This window comes from Trachypithecus francoisi, unplaced genomic scaffold, assembly GCF_009764315.1.
Source record: "Trachypithecus francoisi isolate TF-2019V2 unplaced genomic scaffold, Tfra_2.0 Lachesis_group17, whole genome shotgun sequence".
Classification (NCBI taxonomy): Eukaryota; Metazoa; Chordata; class Mammalia; order Primates; family Cercopithecidae; genus Trachypithecus; species Trachypithecus francoisi.
Window position 1 is genome coordinate 37527582 of NW_022681462.1, and position 23725 is coordinate 37551306.

General features: G+C 46.3%; 1 protein-coding gene across 3 annotated transcripts in view; it reads right to left on the reverse strand.

Annotated features, from left to right (window-relative positions):
* REEP1 (receptor accessory protein 1) overlaps positions 1 to 23725 on the reverse strand; it is a 137889-nt gene that overhangs the window by 34472 nt on the left and 79692 nt on the right. For all 3 annotated transcript variants that reach the window (XM_033175364.1, XM_033175366.1, XM_033175365.1), the window contains exons 4-6: positions 19426 to 19546; positions 16666 to 16779; positions 428 to 605 (exon numbers count right to left, since the gene is read on the reverse strand). In XM_033175364.1, the coding sequence (XP_033031255.1) occupies positions 428 to 605; positions 16666 to 16779; positions 19426 to 19546 (413 nt within the window). The remainder of the gene's footprint in view (positions 1 to 427; positions 606 to 16665; positions 16780 to 19425; positions 19547 to 23725) is intronic.

The following is a 23725-nucleotide window of genomic DNA, read 5'->3' on the forward strand; positions in this document are numbered from 1 at the left end:
GTGAGAGCAGTAAGCCCGGGTAAGAAGACAACGTTCAGGTGTCAATAGGTACGCTTCCCCGGAGTCTGAGAAGACAACACAGAAGGCTTCTGGGGCCCAGGTCCAGTTGTGCCTGCTGCCTCCAGGCTTTGCCTAGACACTATCCCCCAACTACCCCCAATTCCCCAGACAATCATATGGAGGAAGGGGGACCCTCTGGTGCAGGTGACCTAGCCCTGTCCCTGATCAGAGTCACCAGGCCGGTTTCCTGGCCTGGCCTGAGGGGTGCTCTGCCCCTTGGCTGACCTGGCATGATCTGATGGACACCTCTGTTGGTGGCAGGTCCATGGGGCCAGGGCCAGTCTGCATGCCACACTGCGGACTGGGCCTCTCTTAAGGAAAGCGGGGCCCAAGGAGTGGGAAAGAGGGGAAGTCAAGTAACACCTACCTGAGCTGCTGGCGCTCTCAGAAGCACTCCTGGACATCTTAGGCTGGCCGTGTTTGCTGCTGGCCCGCCCAGGCCCTGGTGGAGGGGGGCCCGAGGGAGCAGGGGCGCCGTCTCCCCTGATGGTGGTGAGGTCCTGCATGCTGAAGCTCCGCAGTCTCTCTGATAAGGCACCCTGTCCCTGGATACAACACAGGAAGGGCACACGTCAGAGGTCCTGCTCCACAGGTCAGACTCGACAAAGGCCAAGAGGGAGCTCTGATGGTCAGCAAGGCGGAAATCAAGACCTGGATCAACTCTGAGGCGCAGGTGCCCAGACACTGCTGCTGGAAACACAGAGAGAGTCAAATCCCAGAATTTTCTAGGGGGTCCTCTGGGGCTCAGCAATTGCTCCTTTGGCTCCAGGCTCCCTCCCTACCCTCAGACACTCCCACGATGATACGATGATGATCCTGATCAGGAGCCTCAGACAGACCCAGGGCCAAGAGCGTGACTACTGCCTGCAGCTCCTACTCCCTCCAGGCCACCTGCTGCTTCTCTTGCTTTGCATAAATAAAAATCCACATGTATCTACGTTTTTCTAAGTACATGAGAATCTGGTCAGGCAATCAAAACCTAATATTCAATGTACTTAGCTCTTACTATTTTCAAAGGACACAAAATACAGACAATATTTTTCTAAATGTTTGACAACAGAAATTTCTTTTATTTGTATAGCATATCACTGTCTGCAAGGCACACTTACTTCTGCTGGTGCATTTCAGCTTCATAAAATACCCAAAAGGTAATGAATCAGGAAGGAAAAAAATGATTTAAAAAACCCCTGCTGACTGTCACCATTTCACATTCTGAGGGAGACAGAGAATCTCGGAGGGGAATTGTTCTTTTGTTTAGAAAGCAAGATCAATGCATTTTACTTAGGAAAGAGCAGCTCCTCACTGTCTGGATGAGAGAATGTGTCAGAGTGAAAATGATCACAGTGAAGGCTCAGGGATGGTGGCATTGCTTTGTGTGCCTCAGGGGCTGCAGAGAGAGGCTACAGAAACCTGAGAGTGGGAAGAGTCTGGGGAAATTTGGAGCAAGAAGTGACAGGCAAGTAACTACCAGGCAAATGAATGAACTCAGACATCTTCAGAAAGAAGAAAGCCTGGAGGGTATGCAGGCTTCCCTCGGGTGCATGGCACAACAGTGGCATGGGAGAGGTATTCTATGCCACTTGGACAATGAAGGAAAGAGTGCTCCCAGAGATCCGGGTGACTTGAGGACAATACTGCACAACAGACATAACAGAACCAACAAATCAGCACAAAATCAATTCAAGCCGCTGACAAGAGGGCTGTTGGTGGGAATGATGAAACAAGCAAGGGCCAGAACCGTTGAGTAAGAGGTTTTCACGGGTGAGAGAAGGGTTTGGGAGATTTTTTCATTTTACTTAATATAAAAAAATACAGAAAATGAACCAACAAAGCACAGCAATTCGCTGAAGTGAAAGATCCAGATGGGATCAAGGAGCAAATGCAAAATGAGTTCATTAAAGGGGAGGGGAAACAAAAGGGGCCTGCAGGCAGGTTTAAAAGAAATGCCAGAAGAGACCAGGCCTGGTGGCTCATGCCTGTAATCCCAGTACTTTGGGAGGCTGAGGCAGGAGGATTGCTTGAGTCCAGGAGTTCGAGACCAGCCTGGGCAATGTAGTGAGACCATGTATCTACAAAAAATTTTAAAACCTAGCTGGGCATAGTGGTATATGTCTGTAGTTCTAGCTACTCAGGACACTGAGGTGGGAGGACTGCCTGAGCCCAAGAGGTAGAGCCTGCAGTGAGCCGGGATCATACCACTGCACTCTAGTCTGGGCAACAGAGTGAGGCCCTGTCTCAAAAAAATAAAAAGAAAGAAAGAAGTGCCAGACTAAAACCAAGATGCACTAAAATATGAACCAGATCTGTTCCCAACCTACCAAAGATATAAAAACCATGTCGCCAGGAAACCAACAACAATAGCACAAAGAAAACGATTTAAATAATCAAATAAATACAATTAGAATTGTAAATCCAGGCCAAGAAGTATTTGGAGGCTATTACATGAAAAAAGACAGACATCACCCTGGTTGCCTCCGACACTGCTCTAGAGTGATGGTGGGCAAGGGTCCAAGGCCTCACGTCCTTGGCAGGAACAGCTGGGTGGTCTTTGCCAACGTAGGCTGGACCAGCCAGACACCCATTATATAACCCCTTCAAATATAACAGCCAATGATCCATGATTATTTTACTCAGAAACATTCTAGGCGGCATCTAGAATTTAGAAGAAATTTGATGACTAAGGAACCAAACTTGACTCTGAAATGAGTGAGAAAATATTCTGCTAATTATAAGTGAGTAACTCAGGTTAGTGTTCAAGCCAACTATTCACTGACTCACTCGTTCATCCTCTCATTTCTTCATTTACTTTACTTGTTCAACAATTACCAAGAACTTTTTATGGGCAAGAACATGGTGCTAGGTGTTAACATGAAACACCAAAGGTACACTTTGATTTCTGAGAAAGTGTAAAACGACAAATATACAGATACAACACAGAAGTGCCCTAACAGAAGCTACAGAAAGTGAAGATTGAGAACAGTTAGTTCCTGAGTCAGGCCTGGATTCAAATTCCAGCCCTATCATTCAACAGCTGAGTGATCTTAACCTCTCACCGCCTCAAGACCTTCATTTGCAGAAGAGCATCCAAATGGCCAGCTGCTGGTGCGGATTCAATGAGATTACATCCTTAAGATACCCATCACATAGCCCATTGCATATTTAGTCTTCAATAATGTCAACTATGATGATAATGATGTTGATGCTGCGGCTACTGCGTAACACACAAAGGTTGCTATTGAAAGCTAGTGAAAGCTGCCTAAGACACAAAGGTTGCTATTGAAAGCAGAAGTGGAAAAGGTCACTTCCTGAGCTTCATTTATTTGGGACCCCAAGCCCAAATAAACGGCCAGGGACGAATTCCCTCAACAGTTTGCCAGTTCTCGCTCACTGTCGCTCGGCAACATATGTGAGAGAAAGTAACAGCAGGCATCGCACACCTTCATTTTAGCAAAGTGCTCCATTCGACTCCCAGAAGCCAGCCAGTCTAGCTCCAATATCACACTGGCAGTGGCAGAGGTTGGGAAAGAGAGGGAGATAATAATAGCTCAGTATCAACCTAGGCCTGTGTCAGAGGAAATTATAGTGGCATAGATACAAGACTCTTGAAAACAAATTAGTCCTTGCCCATCAAAACACTCTGAGATGGTTAAAATCAATATGCCTGACCGGGTACAGTGGCTCACGCCTGTAATCCCAGCACTTTGGGAGGCCAAGGTGGGTGGATCACTTCAGGCCAGGAGTTTAAGACCAGTCTGACCAACATGGTGAAACCCTGTCTCTACTAAAAATACAAAATTAGCCAGGTGTGGTGGTGCACGCCTGTAATCTCAGCTGCTCAGGAGGCTGAGGCAGGAGAATCTCTTGAACCCAGGAGGCGGAGGTCGCAGTGAGGCAAGATCGCACCATTGCACTCCAGCCTGGGCAACAAGAGCAAAAACTTCATGTCAAAAAAAAAAAAAAAAATCAATATGCCTCTCTCATTTGTAAACCTTTCAGCCCTTCTCAGTCTCTACACAAAATCTCATTCCTATTCACTTTCCACAAACCCCATTCCATACTGTCAGTTCAGCTGTGCTCTGTAGAATCTTTGTTATTCTAGACTATTGTCTTCTGGGAAGAACCACAAGTTGTTCATTGGTATTCTACAAAATTGGGTTCCCTACTTTGGGGAAATAAATTTGGATTCTCAAGTGTCAGAGGGCTGTGGGTGCACCGGGCAGAGGGCACACATCGGAGAGGCAAGGCGTACCAGAGGAGACTGCACTTGAACTTGGGTGGGTGGAGGACTTGGGTAGGTGAAGATGGAGACCAGGTAGAAAAAGAAGGAATATGTGTTAGTATTTATCACCACTGAGAGTGGCCACTTCAATCCACCCCCAAGTGAGGTCTTTGCAGTTTTGTGTGCTAAGGAGATGGGGGTCCACTTATACCTTGTTCATGGCCAGGGATGTATCTGAATGCCTGCAGAAAGACTACGTGGTTTCTTTGTAAACAACCATGCCAGTGGAAGGCAGGGGTAAGAGTAAGACTTACTCTTCACTGGACACTCTCTTTTGTCCTTTTAGAATTCTGCACCAAGAACATGCATTACCTTTAAAAAATCAGTACAATTTAATTTTCAGTAACACCCACAGCACTCACTCAAGGTCACCCTGAGGACCTCATTTTGTGAATATACAGTGTGCACGATGCAGACCAATGCCATCTAGACCAAAAAAAAAAAAAAAAAAAAAAAAAGACATAGGAGTAATGAAAACAGCAATAACAGCAACACAGAACTAAGAAGGAGTTCACGGTATCTCCAGAAACTGAATGAGTTTTGAGCCTTTAATGAGGTCCTCTTTTCCAGAGGGACACACCAAGTCACAGGGGAAGGCTCCAGCAAAGCACAAAGTTTAGCCCATCTCACTTGACACAATATCTAATGCCTGCTACTGAGGACAACAATAAAGACAAAGGGTTTTAGTGAGTCAGGAAATTGATAACAAAGCCACCAGCACAACCGCATTTCCCACCGGTAATTCAGAAGGGGTTAGTACTTCCTTCCAAACTCCACAGGGTGCCCGCCTCACTGATGGAATGAGCCTCCACAGCCATACATGCACCACATCCAAGCCAAGCAGGCTCCCAATGACATGCTGCATGAGGACCAGGCCCTTGTTTGTGACGTGAAATGTGATTAACAAACCAAACAGAGAAGGATAATTTCTACTGCAATAGCATCCATCATCAAATTCAATCCATTCTCCAGGCATTAAACAAAGGAAAAAAAGCCCAAGTACGTTAATCACATGTTAGATGCTACCAAATTCACACCATAAGAGTCTCTGGAAAGACGATGAAGCGGGGCCTGGCTCTGTGTGCCCCACATGGATTAACACACACGCACACGCAGGTGCTGAGGCAGCGGGGACACCTGCCTCTGATCCAGACCACGTGCTGGTGAGCAGAGCCGGCGGCCTGGCCTCGCTGCCCGACTGGATCAGTTTGGAGTTAGTCACACCTCTCAACAGGGTTACCTGCCCTTCTCTCGGGTCCAAAGAGAAGATAAAATGAAAGAGTCGAGCCACCTGATAAAGGGGAAAAGGAGAAAAAAGCCATGGGCACCAAGGCAACAAAACGGGGTTGAAGGGAGCCATGTCCTCACCTCTTTCCTCCCATCACTCCCTCGCTCGCTCACCCGTTTATTCACTCACTGGCAACAGACGCTGCTGGAGTGTTCACAAAGCTCTGTGTGAAGCACCGCAGAGGAACAAAGATGAGGATGGTATGGTCCCTGCTCCCATGGAGCTCACAGTCTAGCTGGGGCATCAAGACACAAAAGTGTATACAAGGGCACAAGTGACAAAGATGACCAAACGTGGAAGAGTCCAGGGCAGGGGACAGCACCTTCACCGTGGCTGAGCACGCACAGAGGCCTCATCCTGTCATACAATGGGTGAAATCCAAGAGAGGAGTGAGGTGAGGGCTGCATCCTCTGAAGCGGGTGGGGGAAGGTGCGTGCTGGTGGGGAAGTGCTTTGGGCCAGGGCGTGAGAGTGGATGAAAACCCAAGGTACATCTGGGAAACGGTGGATGAATCCACCGGGGGAGAAGAGGCTTTGGTGCTAGTGAGTAAAAGGAGACCAGCCTGGGAGAACTGGGCTTCAGCTGCCTACACTTGGTTTTTGACAATAAACTGAGCACTCCACTGAAAGTTTCTGAGAGGTGAGCAGCGTGAAGGAGGCAGGATGTTAGAATGATGAGAACATCCTAGATATGCCATGTGGCACACAGCAAGAACTTGCCCCCAGTACCTGTTCTCCCCTTTTCTCTCACTTTGCAGCAGGCACGTGGTTGTCTGGAATACAGACTGTATTTTCTAGTCTCCTCTCTGGGAAGTGCCCTTAAGGAGAGACAGCATGCAAGAACAAGCACTAAATGGTGAAGGAGGTGGGCTTGGTGCTTCTGGTTCGGAGCAGGCTGGATGGGAGGTGAGAAGCGGGAGCCCGGGAAGTGAGACAGGCCTGTGCTGACCAATGATTGTGCTCCGGGGAGTCGGGTCTTTATAGCCAGACCAAGCCTGGCTATCTGAGCCAGGCCCTTGCCCGGTGATGGGGAGTCAGGGCCACCGGGAGAGACCCTCTACACACAGCTGCTGCCCCTGGCCTTGCCCATGGAAGTCTCAGCTGGAAGCTTTGCTTTGTCCATGCTTCCTCCTTCAAAGGCAAAGGCCCTGCTGGAAAGGGACAATGAGAAGGGAGGAAGGACTAAGCGTGGGAAGGGGGAACCCACGGGACAAATCTGCCCAGCTGCTGGTGCAAAGTGAGCTCTAATTATACTGGTGTGCAAACATGCCCATGCTATGGCACGTGATCGAGCTTTACAGAAACTGTGACTTATGGTGACACCTACTTGTGATCCTCATTCTTTCACCCTGCATTAAGTGTTCCCCAGCCTTGCCACAAGGCCAACAGAGAGCTGATCAATCATCAGAAGAGCAGTACCTGGGGTGTGAGAGACTCTCAAATCCTCAGTGAGGGACAATCACCTCTCAGGTACTCAGCCACCAGGACCTGGTAGTGTAATCCAAGCACAAAATGGCCAGGAAGTATCAGTTTAGGGTGTGTGTGTTGGGGTGGGGGGTGCTTGGAGTGATGCAAGGGCACTGGAGGAACTAGAGACCCTGGTGCTGATCACGGCTCAACAACCAACAGCTGCATGGCCTTGGGCACGTCACTCAAACTCCTGCTTGGTTTCCTCCCTGAAGTAAGGGTTCCAGCTGCTCCAGCAGCCCACATTTGACCTTCCTCCTGTCTTGGCGGGTGACAGGTGCTCATGTGTCATAAGCTGCCCCTCAGGGGCCCACATACCTCAGGGTGGAAGAGGAGGAAGAAGCACCCCTATGAAAAGTCAGGCCCGTAACAGTGGGGAACCCTGAGTTCAGGGGAGTGTGACTTGCGCAGGAAAACAGAGCACATGCGAGGTGGACCAGGATAAGGCAGGAAAGTCAGCCTCCTGTGCAGAAGAGCCTGCCTTGTAAATAACGTCCCAACGCCAGGGCCCGACTTCTTTGTTCTATTCTGTTCAACAGTGAAGAAAGAGAAGATCATAATCAGCCTGAGATCAAACTGACATATGAGCAAATAACAGGCAACCTTTATTAAACATTTATTATGAGCTCTGCATCCTGTGAAGTCTTTACACTGCCTCATAATTCCTGTGGCAGGTACTACGATCATCCCTGTTTGCAGGTGAAGAAGCGAGGTTCACAGAGGTGCAGCAGTAAGTAGGGAGCTGAGACTTTTAAACCTGGCCTGCTTATCTCCAAAGCCCAACTTTGGATATCATCAATGCTAAGTATTGCTCTGTTGGTCATGGCAGCTAAAAATATGCACAACAGTCTTTCATTCCTTTAACATTTAATGAGCACCTATGGAGATGCAGGTAAAACACAAATATAAATGACAACAGTGGTGCAGAGGACCCAGGAGTGAGAGGCCAGTTCTACCTGGGACCAGAGGAGGCTTCATGGAGGAGATGGCATTAACCTGGAAGGGTGGGGAGGATTTCAAAGAGGTAGAAACAGAGGCAGATGAAGCACCAACATGAGCAGAAGCAAGAAAGAGAAAATTCTGGAAGTAGCACTCAGAGTTGCTATTTCCAGAACAGTACAGAAGGCAGTGCTGTGAATGCAGTATCACAAGAGCCAGAGAAGTAAGGAGAGACAAGACTGGAAGGCTAGGATCAGGGTCGGACTGCACAGGCCTTAAACAGTAGGGAGAGGAGCAGTTGACCATTTGGGTAGCTACTGCAACAGTCCAAGCTAGAAGGAGGGGTGTGGAGGAAGGCCCGAAAGCAGAGAAGGGATGTCCAATAGTTAGGACTTAAAGAGTAAGTTGGGGGAAGGTGGGGCATCAAAGGTGACAGAGATTTGGAGCTTGGGTGCCTGACAGGATGGTGATTTCATTATCATCAGAATGGTGGGACACGTGGAAGGGCAGATTTGGAGTTATGGAACTGTCGACTAAAGTACGAAAGAAACAAGGGAGATGTTCAGCAGAGAACCAGGAACACTTGGATTGAAGCCTGGGCAGAGAAGCCCATCTGGGAACCAGGTGCATCAGGTGACAGTTGAAGGTGAGGGACAGGATGAGATGGTGCTGGGAGAGAGAGGAGAGAAAGGTGGGGCCCAGAGAAATTCATCTAACACTGAGGAGTGAGGAAAGGAGGGAGGAGGCAAACACGAGAGGGGAATCAGAGAGAAGAACGAGGAAGTGCCATGTCACCACAGCCAAGAGACAGCCCTTCCTGCTCACGCCTGATCCTCAGTTTCCTCAGACCTCTAGGTTCCACCGGGCCCTGTGAGGTCAGGCAGGCAGGCTTCCCTCTTTCCTCTTGGACCCTTGAGGCATCAGGCTGCACAGTCTCCACAGGTAGCCACAAAACAGAGCAGGTAAGTAATGTCGGACCACCAACTCCATGTGAATTCCTGGCCCTTCCTCCTCAGCTGAGTGTGATGTGGGTGTTTCATTCATTTGAATCCACTTCACTATTCATGGAGCAGTGTGAGGTGAGGTAACATTCCAGGTAGAAACACTGGGAGAACAGGAATCCAGCACACTGATAAAAAGTCTTGCTTGGTTCTGCTTCGACACTTTTTGAGAGTGAAACTTGGGTACGAGTTGACTAATATTTGGGAGACTGGATGGGTAGGGAATACTTCCAAACTTTTTCAGCAGTTTGTCCGTAACAGTTTAGATAATCTTGGTGTTTAAAAATGGTTGCCGTGGTGAATTCTAAATATTAATTTCATGTCACATAGTACTTGGCTAAAAAACGAAGAAAGAAGGCTAACTTGATGTGAGCTAGTACAGTGGCCAGGAAATGCTTCTCTGAGGGTTGAAGAGACAAACACGGGCTTTCTGGAATCCTTACCCTCTTTGATTCAACAGATGGTAGAGACTAAAGCCAGAGAGGTGAAACATATGGATCTGGGTAGGGGACAACATCTCTTCTCCGTCCTTGGAAATACCTCCTAAGTATGAGCTGAGACAGGGAAGTTTTATAAAAAGAAAATCAATGCCTGCCCTCTGACTAATTGTAAACAGGTAGTTTTTTTGCTAGAAAGCAAACAAAGGCAAGGCAACTGACTCTAGTCAGGTGAGAAACCCCAAATCACTGGGCTTATGAAATTCCTCAAATGAGCTTTTGATTCCAAAAATAAAGTTTCATGGTGATTTAAAAGCAGTATTTTATTCAAGCTAGACATTTAGATAGAGCACTGATGGATAAAAGATAAGGCTTTTTTTTTTTTTTCTTTTCTATTGTGCTGAACTGTTTTGTGGAGCTTCTTTTTCTTTTTAAGGAAAAAGTGAGTGGGAATTTTCTTTTTTTAAGTGGAAAAACAAAGTAATTTAACTCTCAGTGGATTGTTCCTGGCTGTTCAGATGCTAAGGGCTATAACCAAGGCTTGGTTATCCCCTGTTGGCCACTGACTATAATTGCAGGCCAAGTGCCTGAGTTTTAGAGGGCAAGTCAGGAAAGCAGAGGTCATGGTGTGAAAGCAGGGCCAGACCAGTGAAGAGGAAGAAGAAATAAGAGCTACAGCATGGGTGCTGCTATAGGCTGTTTCCAGCTCTCTATTTTCCTGGTGAACCTTATATACAGAGGCCTCAAGGAGCTGAGTAGGTAAGGAGGGGTGGGTGTCCTGTTGAAGCCAGAGCAACTATGGGCAAAGGGGTGAAAAAGAGGCAAAGGAGAACCCTGGAGGGTTAACAGAGGGCTTGGGGCAGTGCTGTCCAAAATAACTTTCTTCAATGATGGAAATGTGCTATCAGCCACACTGGCGAATGAGGACTTGAAATGGGGCTAGTACGGTCAGGTACGGTGGCTCATGCCTGTTATCCCAGCACTTTGGGAGGCTGAGGCCGACAGATCACCTGAGGTCAGGGGTTCAAGACAAGCCTCGCCAATATGGCGAAACCCCATCTCTACTAAAAAATACAAAAATTAGCCAGGCATGGGGGCAGGCACCTGTAATCCCAGCTACTCTGGAGGCTGAGGCAGGGAGAACTGCTTGAACCCGGGAGGCAGAGGGTACAGTGAGCTGAGATCATGCCACTCCACTCCAGCCTGGGCAACAGAGTGAGATGCCATCTCAAAAAACAAAAACAAAAACAAAAACAAAACAAAACAAAACAAAACAAAAAAACGGGGTGGGGGGCTAGTACAACTGAAGAATTCAATTTTAGGTATACTGTTGGGAAAAGGGCTTGTGGGGTGCCTGTATAAACTGGCCATAAAAATATGGGACAGTAAGTTGTGGAAAGCCACAACAGGCCTCTGAAGAGGAAAGCCTCCTAATTGCCATCATGTTCCCATGCTCAGAGCGAGACCTGCTCTCTTATCCGTAAACACTGTGTTCAAGGAAACAGACACTCCTTTGAAACACTGGGATGTGGACAGATGTGCAGACTCCTAGTTAAGCCTGCTCCCACTAGCTACTCTCTGATAAGTTAAAGATAGGCTGTTTGCGCACAAAGGAGATTCATTTAAACCGCTATTGCTATAGATTATGCCTATGATGTACTGTCTCCTTTTCACTGTTTTGCCCTGAATATCTGCTTCTTAGATCTAAGTGATTGTATTCAATAAATAGTGTGGATACCAGAACTCTGGGCCTTTTGCAGCCTCCATTTTGCAACTGGCCTCTTGGCTCCTACCTTTATGAACTCTTAACCTGTCTCTTCTCATTCCTTTGTGGCCACCAGACTTCAGGTACCCTATGGGTGGTGTTGAGGTTGGTCCCCAACATATACTCAATGTTTTTTTTTTTAGACAGAGTCTGACTCTGTCGCCCAGGCTGGAGTGCAGTGGCATGATTTTGGCTCACTGCAAGCTACGCCTCCCTGGTTCACGCCATTCTCCTGCCTCAGCCTCCTGAGTAGCTGGGACTACAGGCGCCCGCCACCATGCCTGGCTAATTTTTTGTATTTTTAGTAGAGACGGGGTTTCACCGTGTTAGCCAGGATGGTCTCGATCTCCTGACCTCGTGATCCACCTGCTTTGGCCTCCCAAAGTGCTGGGATTACAGGCATGAGCCATTGTGCCCAGCCGCTATACTCAATTTAATTAATTTAAATTTAAACAGCTACATGTGGCAAGCGGCTACCATATTAGACAGGGCAGGTTTGGAGGAATCAAAAAGGCATATACTTCAAATCAATCAACAAGGTTTAATGAATAGCTATGAGTGCAAAGCACTAAACAACAAAGCATTGTTCGGTTTTTGTTTATTTTCTAAGCAAGAAGCGAAGGAAAAGAAGCCAGAGCCCCTCATCTCAAGAAGCTTACAATACCAGATTTGGGGATGGTGGAGGATGGAACCGTATACACACAAACACAACTCTGAAAACAAACTGCAAGAGAAGAATCCCTAATTTACAGAATGCTGGTTTTACTTAGAGCAGCTTTCTTCAATAGGTGGACTATAGTAATAGTATTGGTACTACTGGAAATGTTCTGGAGACGAGATTTCCAGGGGGAACTAAAACATTATTTTTCGAGTTATGAGACAAGCAAAACACTAATGTTGTTTTACCACATCTGAGAATTCAGCAGGCAGAAAAAATCTAGTATGTGGTTCAAACTGCAAAGGAAGTAAGGTAGCCTGGAGACCCTATGGTTTTAAAACTTTTGTTCAGTGGCTCGTCTCACTGTGGTTTCTTTTTCTTTTACTTTACTTTACTTTTTTTTTTTTTTTTTTTTGAGACAGAGTTTTACTCTTGTGGCCCAGACTGGAGTGCAGAGGCGTGATCTTGGCTCACCGCAACCTCTGCCTCCTGGGTTCAAGCGATTCTCCTGCTTCAGCCTCCCAAGTAGCTGGGATTACAGGCGCCCGCCACCACGCCCGGCTAATTTTGTATTTTTAGTAGAGATGGGGTTTCATCATGTTGCCCAGGCTAGTCTTGAACTCCTGGCTTCAAGTAATCTGCCTGCCTCGACCTCTCAAACTGCTGGGATTATAGGAATGAGCCACTGTGCCTGGCTAGGGCTTCTATTTATATAATAATGTGGTTTACAAATTTTTTCCACACTTCATGATGATACAAAAAACACTCCTGCAAACATTAATTTTTTATTAGAGAAAGGACACAGGGCTCAACATTATTTTTGAAAGGATTAACTAAAAGTGTAGTCTAAAGATTTTTCATTCTTCAGTTTAAGCTCCATAGTTTACTCCTAGGAAGTCACTGAAGTATGGGAAAAAGAAGACGGAAGGAAGAATTTACTCTTTCATCCCATCATTTTATCCCAGCCTCCAAGTAATCTGTCAGAACGAATCTGTTTCCTAGCCTGTAATTCCAGCCCAGTGTGCGGAGTCTCTTCCAGGAATGATCCTAAGGAAGGGTCTTCTCAACATGCAACACTCTCTCTTGCATCCCTTTCACCAAATGCAGTAGATACTGAGAGTGAGAACTGATGTGTAAGTTGAGGGTGTTTCATGGGAGGAGAAGACAGACAGGTCCAAGAAATTTTAAATGAAGCCAGGAGTCACCTGATCATAAATCCTGGTTTCCTTGGGACAGGTCTAGTTTATTTATTTATTTATTTAATTTTATGTATTTATTTATTTATTGAGACAAGGTCTTGCTCTGTCACCTAGGCTAGAGTGTAGTGGCATTATCATGGCTCACTGCAGTCTCTACCTCCTGGGCTCAAGCAATGATCCTCCTGCCTCTGCCTCCCAGGTAGCTGGGACTATAGGCATATGCCACCATGCCTGGCTAATTTTTAATTTTTTGTAGAGACAGGGTCTCACTATGTTACCCAGGCTGGTCTCTAACTCCTGAGCTCAAGCAGTCCTCCCACCTCAGCCTCCCAAAGTGCTGGGATTACAGGTGTGAGCCACCACGTCTGGCCAAACAGGCCTAGTTTAGACCTGTTGCTTCAGAGTAATTATAAGCATCCTTTACATTCTCAGATGTGTCCTGGTTTGAACAATAAATTATATAGTCACCCCAGCCATGGATGACTTTGCAGGGTGTCTTTTTTTCAGGCAGTTGCTCTAATTATTCCCCTTGGGTAATCAACAAGGTTGATAAGGGCTCAGCCAGGTGCAAGGCACTGTGCTAGGCTCTTGGGAGCACTACAAAAGAGGTGGGATACCTGTAATTCCAGCACTTTGGGAGGCCAAGGCGGGTGGGTAACCTGAGGTCAGGAGTTTGAGACTAGCCTGGCCAACATGGTGAAACCCAGTTTCTACTAAAAATGCAAAACTTAGACAGGCATGGTGGCAGGTGCCTGTAATCCCAGCTACTTGGGAGGCTGAGGCAGGGAGAATTGCTTGAACCCGGGAGGCGGAGGTTGCAGTGAGTTGAGATTGCACCACTGCACTCCAGCCTAGGTGACTGAGTGAGACTATATCTCAAAAAAAGAAAAAAACAAAAAGTGGGAGAATTTGTCGTCCCATCATAGTATTTCTCAATTGGCAGTAAGTTTTGGAGAAATAAAAACCAGCCTCCCCTCACCCCCGCCCCCGCCAGTTCCCACACATGCCACTGCTTTCCTCAAGGTTAAGGCTTCTAAGGAGGTGAATCTGCATTCCAAGAATGTTACAGAAGTTAACTGCTTCAACCCTAATCACCTGTGCTCCCTGTGGTTCTGTATGGGGCCTCAGGCAGTGACTTGTACAGAGCTGGTTGTTTAAAAATCATCTGGGGAACTTGTTAAAAATAGAGATTCACGGGCCCACTGCCTGAGATTCTGATTCAGCACATCTGAGAATCTATTAAAAAAAAAAAACAAAAAGCAAAGCTCTCCAGGTGGCTTGGGCATGCAAGCCAGATTTGGACCCACTGGTGAGTCATCATCCTTTGACCAAGGCCTGAAGTGATCCACTGTTGCTATGGAAACCACTGATGTACACCTCGGCCAGATTGGAGTTTTGGATTTTACTTCTTCTTTTATTTTTTTTTAAGTACACATCTGGTTCAAAAATAGAAGGCATTATTTTTAGAAGAGAATATGTGTTTTCTCTCTCCAGATATTTATATTTAGAGAGAAAAAGCAAAGCCCCACAAGGCAGAAAATTTTCTCCTCTGAAACCAAATTCAACAGAAAGCAGATGTCCCTCACTACGTTAGTCCAGCTGGAAAGAACTAATGAGCAGTTATTTCCTGAGGCAACTTTCAGACTGTCTGGCACTTCTTTTAGGTTTTAGCTGCTATAAGGTGCCTGGCTGGAGAAGACTTGGGCTCACGGGCTTCCCGGGTGGTCAGAGGACAGGCAGTGACTGGCCAGGATGATAGGAAGACTCCGGAGGCTCCATCTTGAGGCAGACCCAGAAAAGGATGGCCTGCGGAAGTTATTGTCAGAATGAAATCTACACACACGCAGCTATGCCGCCAGGTGACCCACACTGAACCACCCTGACAGATATAGCACGTTCATACTCCATGAACGAACGGAGGAAAGAGCAGCAGCAGCCTGTTTTCCTTAGGCTTCAGAGGCAGAACAGATGGGGTAGAGAGAGGCTGAGACAGGGTTTCTGTAGCTTTATGTTGCCAGATTTAGCAATTCTGAGTTCTCTTTTGTTTCAACTTAAAGATTAAAGCATAAAATGGTTGCATCTCAAATAGAAGGTGCTTGGAATTTATTGCTGTTCATAAATCCTGATTGATCTTGGGAAATCAAAGCAGAATTTCCCTTCCAAAAATACTAATTGGGATCCCTCATTTTGCCAGCAGCTATTATAGTAAAGGGGGCAGGGACCCCCTGGATCCCCTAGACCCCCAAACCCGAGATCTGCCATATGGAGTGGCAGGATGCCTTGCTTACAATTCTGTTATAGACGGAGCTGGTCTTGTCTGAAAGGGGAGTCATTCATTTTTGGTTCCCCTTCCCTCTTGCCCAGGCTTTGTCTGCAGAATTCCTTGGCTTTCTGAAAGGTACTTTTCAAGCAACCACCCAGCCCAGTGTGCTGAGTCTCTTCCAGAAAAGATCCTAATGTGCTTCTCTTTGGTTCAGGGCAAGGAAAACCCAGCTCAGTCTTTTGAAACTGGCTCTCAGCACCCTCCATCCTGCCATCCGCACAAAGCTCATAAAGCACCAAGATCTGTACTAATCATCTTCTTGCAAACCTTTTACAGCCCCTTCGCCTCCTTTCCCAAAACCCTCACATCACCACAAGGGACTAACTTCCTTATGCTAATACAACTCACCTCCCAACCACTGTGTCTTTCCAAACATCAGCATGACTGCCTTCCCTCCACCACCAGCCGAATGTACTCCACATATGGTTTTTGGGGAAGGGCTTGTCACTGGGGAACACTAGGATGATCTGCTGATTTCACATGAGAGGAAATATCTGACCCATTTAACTCTTAGGGTCTATGTAAATAATGAGAAATTGACGACAACAGGAGGGTGATGTGAGAAGATACTAGCAAGAAACACAGTTTTGAAAAGGGCTGGAGAGAACAGAGGAAGAAGTAATGCTTATACCGCAACATCTCACAGACGGGTGTTTATTTTAAACCTCCTCTGCCTCAGTTGTTATGGCTTGGCACGTTACTGACCTCCATGTCTGGACCACTCAACTTATTCTAGGACCTGGGTTCCTTCCCCTGGATCTGCTGGGCCACATGAGTGTGAGTGAGTCCACCCACTTGTTCAGGTAGTCTCTCCACCTGTCCACTGCATTTAGGAGACTCTCCCAGGGCACCCTAGGAAACTGCGGAGAAGCACTCTCTGCCTCTCTCCTCTGCCCTCTCTGTTTCTCCCAGGCCTAAGTGCCAAGTACGTTAGAGATTCTATTATTGTATTGTTTCCAGTGGGGTTGGATAAGTTAGAAATTCTTAACCTGGGACCCACAGATGAGCTTCAGGGGCTCTGGGAACCTCTTGATATTGCAAGTGTGTGGGCATGTGTGTGTGGGGGAGGGGGTGAGAATTTTCTGGGGCAAGATTCAGCATTTTTTTTCCATCAGATTTTCAAAAGGACCCCCAAAAGATGAAAACCACTGATTGGTCCTTAGCCCTATTCTGTGTGGTTGCACAGGTGATGAGCAGGGCAAACTAGAGGGACTGAGACTCGTGTAGTTGTGGTACTTCCAGCACAGTACCTTGGAAGCAGCCATCACAGCCGCTGTGGCGGCCACGTTCAAGCCCCGCTTCCCGAAGTGCACAAGGGCATCGTAACTTCGGTCTTTTGCTTGGACCAGGCAATCATCGATTTCCTGTCAAAGGAAAAACAGAGGCACACTGAGTTGGAGGTTCAAATACCTCTCTGTTCTCTTTCCTTTCCTCTGAGCATTGGGCTTGGCAGCTTGCCCAATCCTTGTTCTTGCTGGGCCTGAAAAGCTGTAGGCACTTTGAAAGTGTGCGTGCAGAGGGGAGAGCAGAGATACAGGAGAGTAGAAAAGGGAACTCTGAAAACACTGCAACTTATGGATCTAGCAATGCCCTGAGATTGTTTCTAAAGCCCTCTAACCTTCCAGGGGACTCTAGGAAGTTCTGGATGTGGACAGCCCTGCCTGCCATTCTACACACAGCCACTCACCAGACACTGAAATCACCCAGGGTGGAGAGAATGCCCAGAACTGACCTTGTAGCCTCAGACCTGTTGCCAACTAACTGTCAGACCTTGGCAAGCACTTAGCCTCTCTACGCACAGTTTTAGTCTTCTGAAAAACAAGAAAAATGATAATACCCAATTCGCGGAGCATGGTGAGGATTAGATGAGGTAATTCCAGTAAAACATCTAACACAGTGGCTGGTTTCAATAAATGATAACCAAGTCATCTTCCTTATCTTGACAGGGTTGAGCCCGTGCAGTTCTAAAATTCTGCTATTCTGTAGTTATTTAATTCTACAATCAAATATCACCCCATTTGTATATCGATGGGAGGGATTACAAAGCTGAAAGAAATGAGTATTACTGGATAAGGGAGATAGTTTTACCGATATTCAAATAAAATCAGAAATTAGAAGTCATCCAGTGTCATGCAACAAGGTAAAGATGAGATGGAAAACAGGATTGAGGTCTTTCTTCTTCAGGGACCAAAGCCAAGTACAATATTGGTTTAGCTCAAGTTTGTATTAACTTTGGTTTATTCTTTTTGTTTGTTTGGGGGTGTTTTATTGTTGTCATTGTTTTAAGAAAATGGCTGTTTGTTGGCCGGGCGTGGTGGCTCATGCCTGTAACCCCAGCAGTTTGGGAGGCCAAGGTGGGCGTATCACCTGAGGTCAGGAGTTTGAGACCAGCCTGGCCAACATGGTGAAACCCCATCTCTACTAAAAATACAAAATGAGCTGGGCATGGTGGTAGCTGCCTATAGTCCCAGCTATCCGGGAGACTTAGGCAGAAGAATTGCTGGAACCCAGGAGGCGGAGGTTGCAGTGGGCCAAGATCATGCCACTGCACTCCAGCCTGGGCAAAAGAGCGAGACTGTGTCTCAAAAAAAAAAAAAAAAAAAAAAAAAATTCAGAGTTCAGTAAGACAATGACATTTGGCCTCAGTCAAGTTCTGCGCATTATGTATTTCCATTGCCTTGAGGTGTACAAGTAGGTCAGCAACCTCCTGCTGGATTCCCTGTGGAAGGCTTCCCCAGGAAGTCACAGCAGCAGGCCCCCTAACTGTGACCCCCCTGGCCCCCACCACCACCCCTTTGGAAGTGATTCTTGGCAACTCTTAAGAGTCAGTCACCTTCACTTCAATGCAAGTTACACTGGCAGCTTCAGGGGAAGCCCGGCATTTGGGGAAAGGGAAGTAGGACCAGTAGAGATTTGATAACCAGGTCAAGACAGGGATCCATTCCTCAAAATCCACCCTTCTGAGACAGGAAGTGTTGCTGTCCTAGTTCTTAAAGAGATTTTCAGAAACTTCTACAGTAGCCTGCTCATCCAACTGACATGTTTCCCAAAGCCTTCCCCTTTCTAGTCCAAAGAATTCAACTTTCAGAAACAACAGACATTAATCTATCAAGCCACCTATGATGCTCCTATTTTATGTTAAGAAGCCCCACTACACAATCAGTTTAGTAAGTAATATAGTTAACCAATGATACAATGTTGGAATCGTTTGACTCAATCATCCTGCTCTTGGGAATTAATTCTAAGACAATCAAAGGAAGCAACTAAACACCAGGAATAGAAGTGCTCACTACAGGACTATCTATATCAGGAAAAAGTAGAGACAATCTAAATATCTAGCAGTAAGGGAACATCACCATGGGTATTATGAAGACCAAGTAGAAATGGATTTGTGTGCAAACACATTTAAGATCTCAGGATACAAATATTTTATGTATTTTAAGTTTTAAAAGTCATTTAAAAAATTCTACATAAAATTTTAATCTTTCTTTCTTTTTTTTTTTAGAGATGAAGACTCTCTAGGTTGTCTAGGCTGGCTTTGAACTTCTGGGATCAAGTGATTCTCCCACCTTATACCCCTGAGTAGCTGGGATTACAGGAATGCACCACTGCACCTGGCTTCCAGGTAAGATTCAAAATAGACTATGTAAAAATCATATCTATAAAAGGTCAGGGGCTAAGCATGACAAAAGGAAGGAAATTCAGTTTGCGTGGTTAAATTGTGAGTGAATTTTTTTCTTTCTTTTGTTTCAATTTATGGAAATGCTTTCCAGTAAATAATGACAAATAACATCTTTTAGAGAACTTCACCACTATTTCCAAACACATCCCAGAAATACACTTAAAAAAAAAAAGATTAGGAGGAATGACTTGCTGGAGGCAAATGAGAGCCAAATGAGAAGTCTCCTGCAATAAGATCATCCCTTTTTATTTATTTTCTTTTATTATTATTTATTTCACTTATTTTCTCGCTTGTTAGAAAGAATGAAAGGCATGGCAGCACATATTACCTTTTCTTTTGAAGATAGAGTGGGATGTACAAACTTCCTGTACAGGAGGCTGGAGCCTTTTGTGTAGGGAGACAGCAGCCAGGCTACAAATGCTATTTTTAGTTCATAATAGAATGGAAACCTGGAGAGACAGAGGAAAACACAAGTTCTGTTAGGTTCTCAGCAACACTGCCCTTTTGAAGGAGACCCGGTGGGTGGCAAGGACGCCTCTCCTGCTTACATACCGCTGCAAGTTTCCCAGATTCCTGTCCTCCACCTATGAAGGCAAGGGTACACACTTGCACACACACACAGTACAACCCCAACGCCTCTCTTTGAAAACCAGTTCGTATTTTCTTTTGTTACCAAAGCAAACCAGGAACACAGGTTCTCTCCAGCAATCACCCCCCATGACCCTGCCTGGCACAGGCTGGAGCTTCCTGCTAGGCTGTGCTCATTTAGATTGGAGCTGGGGCTCCGGCCACAGCCTACAGGCTCAGGGGATCTCTTCTGTGCTGTACACCCAGTCACTTACTCTTCACTCACATCCAAGAAGGCAAAAACACCAGAGGGAATTACAGCAGGGAGGAGCTGACAAAAAAATCTCTAGACTGAGAATGAATTCTTGGCCCAAATAGAGGCAAGGACAAGAGCCTAGCTCTTGATAGGAAGGAGAATGCTACTCACCCTACTCAAGTCAATGGCAGGCAAACAGATTTTGATCTTCTCAGTGCCAAGAAATAGAAGAGTCCACAGTGCAGATAACACATAATTTTGGAGTCTGCAGTCCTGCATACCCTCAAGCTTGTTCATTGATTTGTCCCCCCACAGGCACCCAGGCCCTGTACGTGCAAGCTTGTACTGAGCACCAGGTACAAGGAGGTACAGAGAGGCAACTGTGAGCAAATACCTGATTCCTGCCCTCTTGGAGCTTCTGGTCCAGTGGGAAACACAGACAAGATTCTGGCATCCTTGGAACTAAGGGTCCAGTCAGGGAAACATGCCCAGACTGTATTATTTTATAATTTTTTTTAAAAAAAACCTAAATGAAATGATTTATAAAATAATCACAAATAATATAGAACAGAAATCTGAGCCACGTGCCATAGTGCTAGCCCACACGGTGCCTTTGAATGGATTAGAAGAAAATTGGCCTCTTCAACTGGAAGTAGTTCTGTGGCCACATGAACCACAGAGCTTGGTCTGGATTTCAGCCCCGTTCACCTGCTTGGTCAGATATTGTGTGCTGTGAACAACCTGAGCAACCATATTTGGCAGTCCAGAGGTGTAGTAACCATGTGTTTATGGTTTATTTTTTATTTTCTGAATTCTGATGTACTTTGGGGCCTTGCTGACTCTGGAGGAACTGCCCCTCCCAAGGTGAGCCAATTGCTAGAGATAGTAAAGAACTCACCTGCAACATACCTTTCATATGCAAACCAACCAATCCATGGGCCCAGGCTCCAGCCACGACCTCTAATGGACTCTCACATTCCAGGCCACCATCCACCTGCCCCAATCACCCCAGGGCCAGGGTTAGACAACCAGAGACAGCCCATATACCCTACAGCCCACTGAGATTATTCAAACCAGCCAAGCCCAAGCCTGCCCACCCTGCTTTGCCCTTTCCTTCCTTCAGCATGGAACATGACAAAGTCCCTCACCCTGGTTCCTTCCTCTTCTCCTGACAGACCCTGAGTGGCCCCCAATGTGGCTCTGCCTGGTGTGCTGTGCCTCCTGTTTCTAGGAATCTGTGAGTAAAGAAACTTCTCCCTTCGCGACAATTATTTCCATGTCTGTGTCTTACCCACACTTGCTTAAAACAAATCCCAGGTATCCTTAAAACCTGATGCTATGAGATGAGACAGTCACCTGTCCTAGTCTTAAAGATCAGAAAGTCCTTTCCAGGCAAGCGATCCCCAGATAAGCGATCAGAAAATCAAAAAGAGCAAGTCATTCGAGGGCCCTTAACTCTCACATAGACACCCCATCCCCCAGTTAGCAGCCCCACCCACGCCTCCTTTCTTCACCAAGGTCTCCTGGGCCCCTGCCTTCTGCCTCTGGTGGGTGTTTCCTGAATATTCCCTCAGCAATTAGTGGGCACTTTCGTGGCAAGATTGTTTAATGTTTCACAGCCAGAAAAGAGAGAGACCGAAGAACAGAGGTATGATTCTCTCACATTGAACACTCCATTAATAATGGAGGAACTTTTGTTTTGAAAACAAGTATTCACCAGCACCAAAGGGAAAGGAAATGAAGCCAACAAGCTCAGACACCAACACAAGACACACACATAATCTGTCGCACTGCAGCTCTTTTATTTATTACATAAAATATGTCTTTTTAAAAAATAGGTCATGCATGCATATAGTTTTAAAAAATTCTAAAAGTCCAAAAGCATATACAACAAAGAGTCTCCTTCCCCGGCCTGACCCCTAGTCCCTTTTCTAAAAGCAAAAACATTATCAGTTACTTGCATATCCTTCCAGAGATAGACTAGGGCCAGGCATACATCATCCAGGTATATATGACTTCCTGAGTTGCCCCCAACAGACAGAAGCATTCTATATACCCATTACTGCATCTTGCTTCTCCCAGCACATACACACAGTCAACAGTATGCCTGGGGACTATCTCATACCAGTACAGGGAGAGCTACCTCACTCATCTTTTTTTTTTTTTTTTTTTTTTTGAGACAGAGTTTCACTCTGATGCCTAGTTCAAGTGCAATGGTGCGGTCTCAGCTCATTGCAACCTCCACCTTCTGGGTTCAACCAGTTCTCCTGCCTTGGCCTCCCAAGTAGCTGGGATTACAAGTGTGCACCACAATGCCCAGCTAATTTTTGTATTTTTAGTAGAGATGGGGTTTCACCATGTTGGTCAGGCTGATCTTGAACTCCTGACCTCCGGTGATCCACCCGCCTGGGATTACAAGCATGAGCCACTGCGCCTGGCCTATCTCACTCATCTTAATGGCTGTATATAAGTGTACGAGCACTGGCTCAGGCCCCCATGAATGGATATTTACTATGGTTATGATCTTTAGCTACTACAGCCAAGCTACAAGGGAACCTCTTTGTGAACAGTGCTGAGGGGAGTAACTGGCAGCGCTTCAGTGCTAGGGTTCCTAGGGCACTCTGGCTCCTCCCTTTCCAGAGTCTTAGTTTTTCAGCTTTTCCTTTTATTCTGTGAGTTACTTCAGCATCTACCAACAGAGTGTCATTGTTTTATATTCTTTTCCTTGAGTTTGTCAGAGGGGTCTCTGTTACTTGCTAGAATGGATCCAGGGGTCCCAATAACCCATGGCCCATGGGCCAAATCCAGCCTGTCATCTGTTTTTATAAATAAAGTTTTATTGGAACACAGTTATGCATAATGATTTATTAATTGTCTATGGTTCATTTCATGCTAATAGCAGAGTTGAGCAGTTGCAATAAAGATCATATGGCCTGAAAGTTCAAAACATTTACTATCTGGCTTTTTACAAAAAAAAGTATGCTGACTCCGGATTTAAAGCCAGGACCTCCCCACATAAAGCCTGAAAATCTGTCACTGAAGTGTGGGGGCATGGGTTGGAGGGGAACAGTCCTGCTGCCTCTGGAATCATCACATACAAAACCAGGTCCTTGACGGGCATCACAAGATAATCTAAGCTGATCCACTCAGACCCTGTGCTTCCTAGAGGCCTTGGGGTCCCTTGACTCTACCAACACAATCACCACCAAGTCTTCTTCCAGCCTACCTTGAGAGGCAGAGTAAGGCCCTACTCATTTTGTAACGAGAACTCCTTGAAGAACCCTGACCTCTGAGATGTATTTGAAAAGGCCAGATGCACCCACCACATTTCCTCCATCTTTTCCAAGGCATATGCACAGCACTGAGGAGCACAGGGCAGCTGTTATCTCCCGACTCTCCCCATATAACACCCAGACACTCTAGAGGGGCAGATGTATTCTAAGAGGGTTAGACAGGGGATGAAACTGTCTAAAATACATGCAATAAATGTGTAGAGAGCATTTCTGGAAGAAAAGAAAACACAAGTAACTTTTTTTTTTTTTTTTTTTTTGAGGCAGTGTCTCGCTCTGTGGCCCGGACTGGAGTGCAGTGGCCAGATCTCAGCTCACTGCAAGCTCTGCCTCCCGGGTTTACGCCATTCTCCTGCCTCAGCCTCCCGAGTAGCTGGGACTACAGGCGCCCGCCACCTTGCCCGGCTACTTTTTGTATTTTTAGTAGAGACGGGGTTTCACCGTGTTAGCCAGGATGGTCTCGATCTCCTGACCTCGTGATCCGCCCGTCTCGGCCTCCGTAACTTTTAACAGTG